The sequence below is a fragment of the Erinaceus europaeus genome, chromosome 13, assembly GCF_950295315.1.
Source record: "Erinaceus europaeus chromosome 13, mEriEur2.1, whole genome shotgun sequence".
NCBI classification, from domain to species: domain Eukaryota; kingdom Metazoa; phylum Chordata; class Mammalia; order Eulipotyphla; family Erinaceidae; genus Erinaceus; species Erinaceus europaeus.
Genome location: NC_080174.1, coordinates 96,041,728 through 96,056,690, shown reverse-complemented (window position 1 = coordinate 96,056,690; position 14,963 = coordinate 96,041,728). Strand labels below are relative to the sequence as shown.

General features: G+C 39.1%; 1 protein-coding gene across 1 annotated transcript in view; it reads right to left on the bottom strand.

The window, feature by feature from the left end:
* Positions 1–5,437: 5,437 nt before the first annotated feature.
* LOC132542407 (zinc finger protein 420-like) overlaps positions 5,438–14,963 on the bottom strand; it is a gene marked incomplete at its 3' end in the record, with an annotated part of 47,627 nt that continues 38,101 nt past the window's right edge. Inside the window, 4 exon segments of the mRNA XM_060204978.1 lie at positions 5,438–5,606; positions 5,608–7,740; positions 9,676–9,733; positions 10,074–10,200. Coding sequence (XP_060060961.1) covers positions 5,438–5,606; positions 5,608–7,740; positions 9,676–9,733; positions 10,074–10,200 — 2,487 coding nt within the window.

The window sequence follows — 14,963 nt, the reverse complement described above, 5'->3', positions numbered from 1 at the left end:
GGGTCATTGTGGGATGCAGAAAGTGGAGGTCTGGTTTCTGGAATTGCTCCCTGCTGAATATGGGCATTGACAGGTGGATCCATACTCCCAGCCTGTCTCTCTCTTTCCCTAGTGGGGCAAGGATCTGGGGTAGTGGGGCTCCGGGACACACTGATGGGTTCCTCTGACCCCCACTGTCGTCCCCTCTTCCCTTCAGGTCTTTCTGTCCTATCTTGCAATGACAACATCAATAATAATAACTACAACAGTGAAAAACTGCAAGTGCAACAAAAGGAAAAATAATGTTAATTATATATATATAAGAAATTAAAATATTAATCCTGTCGTTTGTGAACCAATTTAGGAGAACCTGAAGAAGTCACGCGACCTTTCGGGGCTTCCACTGTTCTTGTGTGGAAGTAGGTATTGCACCTGAATTTCTCCGATTCCGATGGCATATTGCTGGGCCATCTACTGCACAAACATCGCTCCAAGTGTCAAAGTGGTGGGAACAGCTCAAGGTGTGGATACTGGACTTTTGGGACATCTAATCTTTGACAAAGGGGCTCAGACTATTAAATGGAGAAAGCAGAGTCTCTTCAACAAATGGTGTTGGAAATAATGGGTTGAAACATGCAGAAGAATGAAACTGAACCACTGTATTTCACCAAATACAAAAGTAAATTCCAAGTGGATCAAGGACTTGGATGTTAGACCAGAAACATCAGATACTTAAAAGAAAATATTGGCAGAACTCTTTTCCGCATAATTTTTTTCTTTTTTATTATTATTTTATTATTTATTCCCTTTTGCTGCTCTTGTTTTTTTTTATTGTTGTTGTAGTTTTATTGTTGTTGTCCGCATAAATTTTAAAGACATCTTCAATGAAACAAATCGAATTTCAAAGAAGACTAAGGCAAGCATAAACCTATGGGACTACATCAAATTAAAAAGCTTCTTCACAGCAAAAGAAACCACTACCCAAACTAAGAGACCCCTCACAGAATGGGAGATTTTTACATGTCATATATCAGACAAGAGTTTAATAACCAACATATATAGAGAGCTTGCCAAACTCAATAAGACAACAAACAACATCATCCAAAAATGGAAGGACTTGGACAGAATATTCACCACAGAAAAGATTCAAAAGGCCGAGAAACACATGAAAAAATGCTCCAAGTCTCTGATTGTCAGAGAAATGCAAATAAAGACAACAATGAGATACCACTTCACTCTTGTGAGAATGTCTTACATCACAAAGGGTAGCAGCAGCCAATGCTGGAGAGGTTGTGGGGTCAAAGGAACCCTCCTACACTGCTGGTGGGAATGTCAATTGATCCAACCTCTGTGGAGAACAGTCTGGAGAACTCTAACAAGGGTAGAAATGGAGCTACCCTATGATCCTGAAATTCCTCTCCTGGGGATATATCCTAAGGAACCCAACACATCCATCCAAAAAGATCTGTGTACACATATGTTCTTGGCAGCACAATTTGTAATAGCCAAAACCTGGAAGCAACCCAGGTGTCCAGCAACAGATCAGTAGCTGAGCAAGCTGTGGTATATATACACAATGGAATACTACTCAGCTGTAAAAAATGGTGACTTCACCTTCTTCAGCCCATCTTGGATGGACCTTGAAAAAATCATGCTATGTGAAATAAATCAGAAACAGAAGTATGAATATGGGATGATCTTATTCTCAGGCCGAAGTTGAAAAACAAGATCAGAAGAGAAAACACAAGTAGAACCTGAAATTGGCATATCGCAGCAAAGTAAGACTCTAGGGTGGGTGGGGTAATACAGGTCCATGAAGAATGATAAGTGACATAGTGGGGGTTGTATTGTTAAATGGGAAACTGGGGAATGTTATTCATGCACAACCTATTGTATTTACTGTTGAATGTAAAACATTAATTCCCCAATAAAGAAATAAATTAAAAAATAAAATTTAATTTAAAAAAAAGGCCTTCAGGAGGAGTGGATCCATAGTGCAGGTAAGTGCAGAGGGTAGATAGCATAATGGTTATGCAGAGATTCTTCTTTTTTTTAGTATTTATTTATTCCCTTTTGTTGCCCTTGTTTTATTGTTGTAGATATTATTATTGTTGTTGTTGTTGGATAGGACAGAGAGAAATGGAGAGAGGAGGGGAACACCGAGAGGAGAGAAAGATAGACACCTGCAGACCTGCTTCACCACCTGTGAAGCGACTCCCCTGCAGGTGGGGAGCAGCGTTCGAACCGGAATCCTTATGCTGGTCCTTGTGCTTTGCGCCACCTGCGCTTATCCCACTGTGCTACAGCCCGACTCCCTATGCAGAGATTCTTAATGCCTGAGGCTCCAAAGTCCTAGGTTCAATCTCCCCTTCCATCATCAGCCAAAGGTGATCAGTGTTCTCACAAAAAGAAATTAAATAAATAAAAGACATGAAGATGTGCACACCAGGAGACAAAGGCTGAAGTTAATCCCCTTGGAATTCCACTGAATATACAGTCAAAGTTAGAAGACCAGACAATTCAATACCCCCTCTCTCTTTGTCTTGGGAGGATATATGTCTGAATCGTGTATTTATTTGCCTCTTTTCTCTCTCTGATTTGTCTCAGTAAGTGCTTGCCTCCCTGAAACATGACTGATTCTAGTAATTGCTCATGTAAAATCAGCTTATAACCACACCAGCGGAACTTTATGGTGGGACCTCTGTCGTCTTCCTCTTATTTCCCTGCTACAACCTGCACGCAGGACTCTGCAGCTTCAGCCAGGCAGAGAAAAGTTTTGAAACATGAAGGGTGCTTCCCACTCCCTGACCAAGGAGCACACTGAATCTGGGACCCTTGCGATGGACCAGGATGCTGAGGTCCAGGGGGCTTTATTAAAAGTCACGGGCCACTCAGAACATACCTAAAATAGATGTCCTAGCTTCTTCCTACATGAAGACCCCTAATTTCATCTGCTCTATTTCTACTTTTGGATCCTGTTTATTAAACAACTTTTCCTGCTTTCTATCTTCGCAACTTTCAGTCACCAAGTTGCTATGCAGCCACTACTATGACAGCATCCTGACTTCCCTGGGCCGAGGACCTCACCAATGTGTCCCAAAGTCTCACCTCCCCAGAGTGAAGGTGCCCCACTAGGGAAAGACAGAAACAGGCTGGGGGTGTGGATCCACCTACCAACACCCATGTCCAGTGGAGAAGCGATTACAGGAGCCAGACCTTCCACCTTCTGCACTCCAGAAAGATCTTTGTTCCATGCTCTCAGGGGGGTAAAGAATAGGGAAGATCTCAATGGAGAACTCTGGTGGTGGGAACTGTGTTTGCACACTACAGTGCACAGAGACCTAGGCTCAAGCTGCGGGTTCCACATGCAGGGGGAAAGCTTCAGGAGTGGTGAAGTAGGGCTGCAGGTGTCTCTCTCCCTCTCTGCCTCCCCCTTCCCTCTTGATCTCTGGCTGTCTCTAGCCAATAAGAAATAAAAATAATAAATTTTTTTGAAGGAATGTAGAAATAACCACTGTGGTTTTTGCTCCACACCGCCCCCTAGAGCTTCTCTGTAAGAATTGTAATTACAGGCACTAAGCACAGAGTGTCTGTCACCCAGCTTGTCAATCAGGATCATCATCTTCACCTCAAGCAGAGATGCAGACTGTTTCCCTCTCTATATATATTGATTAAAAACCATAAAATACTTTTTAACTCCAGTCACACTACAGAAAACCCCCAGAGTGTATGTCTGCTTCTAATACTGCTTCAAACTCCTGTGCTTCACTCTTCAGTTATTTTCTGATTGTCCCAAGAACCAAAGAAACGGGGGCTCTTCAATTGTTTGACCTCATGACAGGGCCAGGGCAGGCCGGAAGCTGGCTGCACACAGAGCAAGGCAGACATTTCACTCAGTGACCCAACTCCAGACCTGGCAACATTCCTCTTTTAATTTTTTAAAAGTATTTTATTCACTTTTGTTGGCCTTTTTATTGTTGTAGTTATTATTATTGTTGTTATTGATGTCGTCAATGTTGGATGGGACAGAGAGAAATGGAGAGGAGGGAAGATGAACAGGAGGAAAGATAGATACCCACAAACCTGCTTAACTGCTTTGAAGAAAACCCCCTGCAGGTGGGGAGCCAGGGTTCAAGAAGACAATGGATAGTTATTGTTATCATCACATTATTTGGTAATTGGGTTAACGTTGAAAAGTCCCTTTGTTAGGGTTTGCTGTTTAATACCCAGTAGCTCGTATATAGCTGTGCCACCGGTTGCATCTGTTCTACCTGGTGTAGGCTTTTGAGAAAATCCGCATATCAAAGACTCAGACTGTGTATTCAAAAGTCTAAGTCTGTGTTTTAAAAACTTTGAGTCATAAAATCAATTTTCCCCCTCATATTAGTGATTTATTTGGCTATACTTTAATAGGAGTGTATATAAACACCATTCCCACCACCAAAAGACTGTCCCATTCCACCTACCCACCCTCGCAACCCCTCCTCTGCAGCCCCAGGAAGCCGAATGTCCACCCTCCAACTCACCACAGAGTTTTTATGGTGGTGTTGTACTCTCTATTTAGTCAAATCCTGCTTTTACTTTCCCTTTCTGATCTTCTTTCTCAACTTGTGTTGATGAGTATGATCGTCCCATACTCTTTCTGACTTAGCTCAAATAACATAATTCCTTCTAGTTCTGTCCAAGATGGGTCAGAGAAGGTGGTTTCATTGTTCTTAATAGCTGCATAGTATTCCATTGTGTGTGTATACCACAGCTTTCTCAGCCACAGGTCCTTGGGCTTTGTGCCACCTGCACTACAGCCTGACTCCCAACACTCCTTTTCTTTCCTTATTCTTCGTTTTTCTTTTTTTTTGGTATAGTTTAGATGATGCAAAACCTTACTCTATATTAAAACATTTATTTCAATGGGGACTTGGTGGTAGGGTTTAGTGCAGTGCACATGGTACCATGCAAAAGGAACCAAATTCAAGCTCGTGCTCCACAACTGCAAAAGGGAAAACTTCATGAGTGATGAACCAAGGTAAAGGTTTTTGTCTCTTTTTCCCCATTATATTTTTATTTGTTGTTTTTATTATTTATTTTACTTTTGTTGCCTTTTCCTTTTTTTTTTGTTTTCCATTTATTTTTATAGGTTTGTTATTGTTACTGAAGACTACTGCAACAACTGAATGTTTTACTACACTGCATCCATAGGGTTTCTCTCCACTGTGAATTCTTTCAGGTCTTCGAAGATGACTGGAATGCTGGAATGTTTCACTACATTGTTTGCATTCATAGGGTTTCTCTCCACTGGGAATTCTTTCATGTGCCCAAAGACTACTGGAAAAACTGTATGTTTTACTTCATTGTTTATATTCATAGGGTTTCTCTTCCCTGTGAATTCTTTCATGTCTCTGAAGATGACTGGAATGCACGAATGTTTTACTACATTGTTTACATTCATAGGGTTTCCACTGTGAATTCTTTCATGTCTCTGAAGACTGGAATGCCCAAATGTTTTACTAAACTGTTTACATTCATAGGGTTTCTCTCCACTGTGAATTCTTTCATGTGCCCGAAGATTACTGGGTTGCCTGAATGTTTTACTACACAATTTACATTCATAGGGTTTCTCTCCACTGAATTCTTTCATGTAACCGAAGACTACTGGAAAAACTGAATGTTTTTCTACATTGTTTACATTCATAAGGTTTCTCTCCACTATGAATTCTTTCATGTGTCCGAAGATTACTGGATTGCCCGAATGTTTTACTACATTGTTTACATTCATAGGGTTTCTCTCCACTGTGAATTCTCTCATGTGCCTGAAGACTACTGGAAGAACTAAATATTTTACTACATTGTTTACATTTATAGGGTTTCTCTCCACTGTGAATTCTTTCATGTCTCTGAAGATGACTGGAACGACTGAATGTTTTACTACATTGTTTACATTCATAGGGTTTCTCTCCACTGTGAATTCTTTCATGTGCCCGAAGATTACAGGAGTACGTGAATGTTTGACTACACAATTTACATTCATAGGGTTTCTCTCCACTGTGAATTCTTTCATGTTTCCATAGACTACTGAGAAAACTGAATGTTTTACTACATTGTTTACATTCATAAGGTTTCTCTCCATTATGAATTCTTTCATGTGTCCGAAGAGTACTGGAATAACTGAATGTTTTACTACACTGTTTACATTCATAGGGTTTCTCTCCACTGTGAATTCTTTCATGTCTCTGAAGATGACTGGAACGACTGAATGTTTTACTACAGTGTTTACATTCATAGGGTTTCTCTCCACTGTGAATTCTTTCATGTCTCTGAAGATGACTGGAATGCCCGAATGTTTTACTACATTGTTTACATTCATAGGGTTTCTCTCCACTGTGAATTCTTTCATGTCTCAGAAAAAGACTGGAATGCCCAAATGTTTTACCTAACTGTTTACATTCATAGAGTTTCTCTCCACTGTGAATTCTTTCATGTGCCCGAAGATTACTGGATTGCCTGAATGTTTTACTACACAATTTACATTCATAGGGTTTCTCTCCACTGTGAATTCTTTCATGTAACCGAAGACTACTGGAAAAACTGAATGTTTTTCTACATTGTTTACATTCATAAGGTTTCTCTCCACTATGTATTCTTTCATGTGTCCGAAGATTACTGGAATGCCAGAATGTTTTACTACATTGTTTACATTCATAGGGTTTCTCTCCACTGTGAATTCTCTCATGTGCCTGAAGACTACTGGAAGAACTAAATATTTTACTACATTGTTTACATTTATAGGGTTTCTCTCTACTGTGAATTCTTTCATGTCTCTGAAGATGACTGGAATGCCCGAATGTTTTACTACATTGTTTACATTCATAGGGTTTCTCTCCACTGTGAATTCTCTCATGTCTCTGAAGATGACTGGAACGACTGAATGTTTTACTACATTGTTTACATTCATAGGGTTTCTCTCCACTGTGAATTCTTTCATGTGCCCGAAGATTACAGGAGTACGTGAATGTTTGACTACACAATTTACATTCATAGGGTTTCTTTCCACTGTGAATTCTTTCATGTAACTGAAGACTACGGGAAAAACTGAATGTTTTACTACATTGTTTACATTCATAAGGTTTCTCTCCATTATGAATTCTTTCATGTGTCCGAAGAGTACTGCAATCACTGAATGTTTTACTACACTGTTTACATTCATAGGGTTTCTCTCCACTGTGAATTCTTTCATGTGCCCGAAGATTACTGGATTGCCTGAATGTTTTACTACATTGTTTACATTCATAGGGTTTCTCTCCACTGTGAATTCTTTCATGTCTCTGAAGATGACAGGAACGACTGAATGTTTTATTGCATTGTTTACATTCATAGGGTTTCTCTCCACTGTGAATTCTTTCATGTCTCTGAAGATGACTGGAACGACTGAATGTTCTACTACATTGTTTACATTCATAGGGTTTCTCTCCACTGTGAATTCGTTCATGTATATGAAAATGACCATCTTGACTGAATGTTTTACTACATTGTTTATACTCATTGGGTTTCTCTCCACTGTCAGTTTTTTCATGTTTCCAAAGATGACTGGATCTCTTAAATGTTCCATTATATTGTTTATATTCATAGGGTTTCTCTCCACCATGTTGTTTTACGTGTTTTTGAAAATGAATAGGATAAGTGAATAATTTGCTGTATACTTCACATTCTTGAGATATTCCAGCATTCTGACTGTCTTTGCCCTCAGAGATTTTTACTGTTGTATTACTGTAAAATAATTAACAATTAATTAATGACATTTCTATGAATAACACTGTAATTGATTATCAAAATGCAGGACATTATTTTACTTAATAAGCCACAAAATCAGACATTAGAAATAGATTTGACTAAAACATATACTGAGGGAGTCGGGTGGTAGTGAAGTCGGTTAAGCACAAGTGGCACAAACTATAAGGATCCTGGTTTGAGCCCCTGGCTACCCACCTGCAGGGGAGTTGCTTCACAGGCAGTATAATAGGTGAGCAGGTGTCTTTCTCTCCCCCTCTGTATTCCCCCTTCTTTTTCCATTTCTCCCTGTCCTATCCAACAATGACAACATCAATAACAACAAGAATAAAAAACAAGGATAACAAAAGGGATAATTAAGTGTTTTAAAAAAACATTTACTGAATAAAACCATAGATATTGAAAAATAATAAAAAAATCAAGTTAAAAGTAAAGTTAAAAAAATGGTAAAGGGAGTCTGGCGGTAGTGCAGTGGGTTAAGCACAGGTGGCGCCAAATGCAAGGATCAGCGAAACGATCCTGGTTTGAGACCCCGGCTCCCCAGCTGCAGGGGAGTTTCTTCACAGGCAGTGAAGCAGGTCTGCAGGTGTCTGTCTTTCTCTCCCCCCTCTCCATTTCTCTCTGTCCTATCCAACAACAATGACATTGATAATAACTACAACAATAAAAAACAACAAGGGCAACAAAAGGGAATAAATAAATAAATATAAAAATATAAAAAAATAGTAAAAAGGGATGGGCAGTGGTGTACCTGCCTGAACACACATGCTACAACAAACAAAGATGAGGGTTCAAGCGCACATCCCCACCTAGAGGCGGAAAGCTTTGCAAGTGGTGAAGTAGGAATGCAGGAGTCTTTGTCTCTCCCCTCTCTACCTCCCCATTCCTATTGATTTCTGTGTGTCGCTATCCAATATATAAGTAAATAAATAAAAAACTCATAATACCTAAATACTTTCGTATAAATATATTATGCCAAATAAAAAACTCATAATACCTAAATACTTTCATATAAATGTTATGCCAAATATAATGGTATCATTACAGGTATTTTGCATGCATTAATTGAACTTCTATTGGTTAATGGCAAGTTTTGGCTCTGTTTTGAAATTTTCCACTAGAAATATTGATCTTTTCTGGAAGGGCTATGTCTAAGTATCATAAAAATATACATATTTGCAAGGATCACAGTTCCAGCCCCCGGCTCCCCACCTGCAGGGGGGTTGCTTCACAGGTGGTGAGGCAGGTCTGTAGGTATCTTTCTCTCCCCCTCTCTGTCTTCTCCTTCTCTCTCCATTTCTCTCTGTCCTATCTAACAATGACAACATCAATAACAATAACTAAAACAACAATGAAAAATAAGGACAACAAAAAAGAAAATGAATAAAAATATTCAAATATATAGATATTCATACATTGAAAATATTCTTATTGCTTCCAGGTGTACTATTTAATAAGTACTTAACATCTTTGCTCCTTTTTAAAAATTTCCATTTACTTGTTACATGTGAGAAAGATTTTCCTGTAAAATGGAGAAAGACAGATAATGTAGGACATCATTATGGTCCTCAGTGCCTCAGATGGGAACTTCAGTCATGTACATCACATACATCACATTGGAGTCACCTGTCCAACGATTCTATAACCTAGTCATGAAGAATTTTTGATTTGCTTATTTAAAAAACTGATCTATTAGTGGCTGTGACTATAAATTTCATTTTCTGAATGAACTGTATTAAAAGGGGTCATATGCAATTGTTAGGTCAGTAGAGACCACACCATTAAGAACCCATGAGTCTACTTATTCAGGGAAACCATGCAGGCACCTGATCTCAGTAAATTACAGAGACAAAACTTTTGAAAACACAGTTCTTTATGTGGTACATCATGCTTTATTGTAAATGTGACTCTCACCTTTGTTTACTTCCATGTAAGTTATGCTGCCCTTTGGTGGAATGTTCTTGTATCTTTTCTAAAATTGCAAAATATAAAACGTATTAGAAATTATAAAAATAGAGGCAGAGGGTAGATAGCATAATTGGTATGCAAACAGACTCTCATGCCTGAGGCTACAAAGTCTCAGGTTCAATCCCCCGCACCATCATAAGCCAGAGCTGAACAGTGTTCTGGTAAAAAAATAATAATAATAATAATAATAATTAATACAAAAAGAAATTATACAAATCAATTGAACTTTTCATCCATCATGAGTCACAATCAAACCTTGTTCACTGAACAGTATCTCTGTCTCTACACTGGTGAACAAAAAGTGATTTGTCTTCTAGTTGAAAAATTAAGGCTATTAGAGTTACCTATTGAAAGAAAGTTCCTCAAGTTTTCACACATCACATCTCTGTAGAGTTTCTTCTCTGAAGGATTCAATAGTGCCCACTCCTCTTGAGTGAATATCACAGTTACATCTTCATAGTTCACTGAGCCCTAAAATATGTGCAATGTGTTCATGTGAGAAAATGCGAGTGACAGCACATTTGTCATTCAGTCTCTAGGAAGCCTGTGAATGATTGTCTCATCTACAAACATGTCTTTGATGACTTGAAAACCAAATACCTCTTAATCATGCTCTACAAGTTCGTACATTGATTTGAACATTGGACTCTCTTTCATGAGGCCCTAAGTACAGAGAGAGAACCTCACAATTCCCCATCTATAGTTTTGTAATTAGTAAATGATATTGCCTTAGTGGTTGTGTGGGAGTACAACTCATAGGGTGCTCATGCTGCCATATAAAAGGACCAAGATTCAATATCCTAGTTCTCACATGCACAGAGGTGAGGTACTCTTCACAAGTGCTGGGCAGTTTTTGATATTGTCTTCCTTACTTATAATATAAAGTTTATATAGGTGAAGAGAATTTGATAGGCAGAGTGAAGTAGAAAGTAAATGGAATTGAACCTATAGCTCCTGGGGACTTAGAGCTCAAAGTCTGCTGTGTCTTCTTAGGACTTTAAGTTCTTCTCATTAAAAGAAAATAAACATTATTTCATTTATCACACATAAATAATAATTTCAACTGACACACACACTGAGATAGAGGGAGTCACTTCACAGGCAATGAAGCAGGTCTGCAGGTGTCTATCTTTCTCGCCCCCTCTCTGATTTCCCCTCCTCCAATTTCTCTGTCCTATGCAACAATGAGAACATCAATAACAACAGCAACAATTAAAAACAAGGGTAACAAAGGGGAAAATAAATATAATAAAAAAATTTAAAAAATAACTAATAACTACAACAAAAAAAGAACAAGGGCAACAAAAGGGACTAAATAAATATTTTTTTAAAAAGATCAGTTTCTATTTCCTTGAGTAGCAACTCATAGTTTTCAGCATACAAGTCTTTCACTTCTTTGGTCAACTTGATTCCTAGGTATTTGATTGATTTTGCTGAAACAGTAAATGGGAATGATTTCTAGATGTCTTCTTCAGATTTAGTGTTTGCATAAAGAAATGCCACTGATTTTTGTACATTGATTTTGTAGCCTTATACCTTGCTATATTGCCTAATAACTTCCAGTAGTTTTCTGCTGGATTCTTTAGGTTTTTCTATGTATACTATCATATCATCTGCAAATAGTGATAGCTTGACTTCTTCCCTTCCAATCTGTATTCCTTTGATTACTTTCTCTTGCCTGATTGCTATGGCAAGAACTTCCAATACTATGTTGAAGAGTAACAGTGACAGTGGATAGCCCTGTCTAGTCCCCGATCTGAGGGGGAATGCTTTCAGCTTCTGTCCATTGATGATAATATTAACTATCCATTGTCTTTTTGAACCCTAAGACAGCAGGAACCTCACATCTCCACTATAGAGCCTCCACTTCCCCCAGTCCTGGAACCATTGTATAGGGCCCACTTTCCCATATGCCTCTCCCAATCCATATCAAATAATATTGCATCTGCTGACCACAACCTCACCAACACAACGATTGCCACCTCAACATGCTTCATTTCAGACTGTGCCCAGAGACTTCACGTGTGGAATGACAACCCTTCAGCTTTATTACTTGGGTGAGACCTTTCCTTTCATAGCATACTTTAATTCCATCTCAGGTGGTTCACTTTCTAACAAAGTCCCAAAACCTAGATATAAGAGAGCATATGTTCACACATATCCATAAACTACTGCAAAATATATACCTGAAAGCAGAAGTACACTACAGTTTGCAGTGAGTACCGCCCTAACACTTCTTCTCCACTATTCCAAGCTTTGGGTCCATGACTGCTCAACAATTTGTTTGGCTTTGTATGTTAACTCTCTTTTTAGTCACCAGGTTCCAGATGTCATCAGGATGCCAGCCAGGCTTCCCTGGACTGAAGACCCCACCAACGTGTCCTGGAGCTTCGCTTCCCCAGAGACCCATCCTACTAGGGAAAGAGAGAGGCAGACTGGGAGTATGGACCGACCAGTCAACGCCCATGTTCAGCGGGGAAGCAATTACAGAAGCCAGACCTTCTACCTTCTGCAACCCACAATGACCCTGGGTCCATGCTCCCAGAGGGATAGAGAATGGGAAAGCTATCAGGGGAGGGAGTGGGATATGGAGACTGGGTGGTGGGAATTGTGTGGAATTGTACCCCTCCTACCCTATGGTTTTGTTAATTAATCCTTTCTTAAAGAAAAAAGAAAAAAAATCACAATCACTGACTGTCAGATACAAGTATACGATAACAATATTTTTTTAAAATGAGTAATTCTGGTTCATTACCCTTTGGAAATTTACTGATTTTTATAATACCTTAGACAAAGGTTATGGAAAGCACACATGGAAACTAAGCAGAATTTTGCTAGGTCTCTGATATCCCAGGACAGACATCTTTCTCAGTAGAAATATTGAATTAATGTTATTAATTTTATCTGCAAAAACTAAAACATTTTCAACAGTCCTACACCACTAATCAACATAAGAATTATTCATCCCACATAGAATGCTGCATAGAGAGAAAAAAGGAGGCTAGGTGGCCAAGTGGTGGCACAGTTGGTTATGTGTTCACTTTTTAGTGTGCAAAGACCCATTTCAAGCCCCCTGGTCCCACCGAAAGAAGGAAAGCTTCTTGAAATGTGAAGCAGGGCTGCAAGTTTCTATCTCTCTTCCTCTCTATCTCCCCTGCCCCATCTATTTCTCTTTGCCTCAATCCTATATTAAATAAATATTTTAAAAATCTACTTTAAAAAAGAGAGAAATTACAGCAAAAGAAACCACTACCCAAAACAAGAGACCCCTCACAGAATGGGAGAAGATCTTTACACGCCATACATCAGATAAGAGTTTAATAACCAACATATATAAAGAGCTTGCCAGACTCAACAAGACAACAAATAACCCCATCCAAAAATGGGGGGAGGACTTGGAAAGAATATTCACCTCAGAAGAGATTCAAAAGGCCGAGAAACACAAGAAAAAATGCTCCAAGTCTCTGATTGTCAGAGAAATGCAAATCAAGACAACAATGAGATATCACTTCACACCTGTGAGAATGTCATACATCAGAAAAGGTAACAGCAGCAAATGCTGGAGAGGGTGTGGGGTCAAAGGAACCGTCCTGCACTGCTGGTGAGAATGTCAATTGGTCCAACCTCTGTGGAGAACAGTCTGAAGAACTTTCACAAGGGTAGAAATGGACCTACCCTATGACCCTGCAATTCCTCTCCTGGGGATATATCCTAAGGAACCCAACACATCCATCCAAAAAGATCTGTGTACACATATGTTCTTGGCAGCACAATTTGTAATAGCCAAAACCTGGAAGCAACCCAGGTGTCCAACAACAGATCAGTGACTGAGCAAGTTGTGGTATATATACACAATGCAATACTACTCAGCTGTAAAAAATGGTGACTTTACTGTTTTCAGCCCATCTTGGATGGACCTTGAAAAAATCATGCTGAGTGAAATAAGTCAGAAACAGAAGGATGAATATGGGATGATCTCACTCTCAGGCAGAAGTTGAAAAACAAGATCAGAAAAGAAAACACAAGTCGAACCTGAAATGGAATTGCCGTATTGCACCAAAGTAAAAGACTCTGGGGTGCATGGGTGGGGAGAATACAGGTCCATGAAGGATGATAAATGACATAGTGGGGGTTGTATTGTTAAATGGGAAACTGGGGAATGTTATGCATATACAAACTATTGTATTTACTGTTGAATGTAAAACATTAATTCCCCAATAAAGAATAAAAAAAGATAAAAATAAAAAATAAAAAAAAGATAAATTGAAGACTCTGGATATAAGGAAGTATGTATTCTAATGAACCTCATTTGTGCATGATTCCACTATTCCTGGTGAAACAATTTTATTTATTTTCTCTAGATAGAAGATAAGAGAGAAAAAAGGAAAGACACCAGTGGAACACTCATGAAGTTTCCCCTCCCTTTCAAGTCTATCTGTGTTGTCAGGGCTTGAAACTCAGTATCTGCGTATGACACAGTTGCACTTACAACACGAGTTATGTCTTGGTATTCAAAAATTATTTCGCAGGGTCTTTCTGGGGTCCTACCAAGTAGAGACCACAAATGATCACCTGAGAGATCCCAGATGGGTTCAACACCCATCTCGCCAACAGCTGTAGAGGGAAGTCTCACAATTGTATGGGCTTCACCCTGCCCCCATTTCTTGCATATATCTATATCTATACCTATATCTATATATAACATGACATTCGAGAATGTTGATAATACAACAGTGATAATACAAAATGGAAAGTAAGAGTTTGAAGAGTAAAGGTGCTGGGTCATGGTGCACCTGGTTGAGCGCACATGTTACAGTGCTCAAGGACCCAGGTTCGAGTCCCTGGTCCCCATCTTCAAGGGAAAAGCTTCATGAGTGGTGAGTCTGTGCTGCAGGTGTCTGTCTGTGTCTCTGTCTCTCTATCCCATCCTTCCCTCTTGATTTCCAGCTGTGTCTATCCAAATAAATACATAAAGACAATTAAAAAAATTTTAAATCAAGTTAAAAATAAAATACATTTAAAAATGTAAAATAAATGAATCCTGATTCCCCAAAGCTCTGCCCCAGTAGGGAAAGATAGAGACAGGTTGGGAGTATGGACTGACCTGTCAACTCTCATGTTCAGTGGGGAAGGAATTACAGATGCCAGACCTTACACCTTCTGGACTCCATAATGACACTGGGTCGGTAATCCCAGAGGGATAAAGAATAGGAGAGCGAATTGTGTCTTCCCCT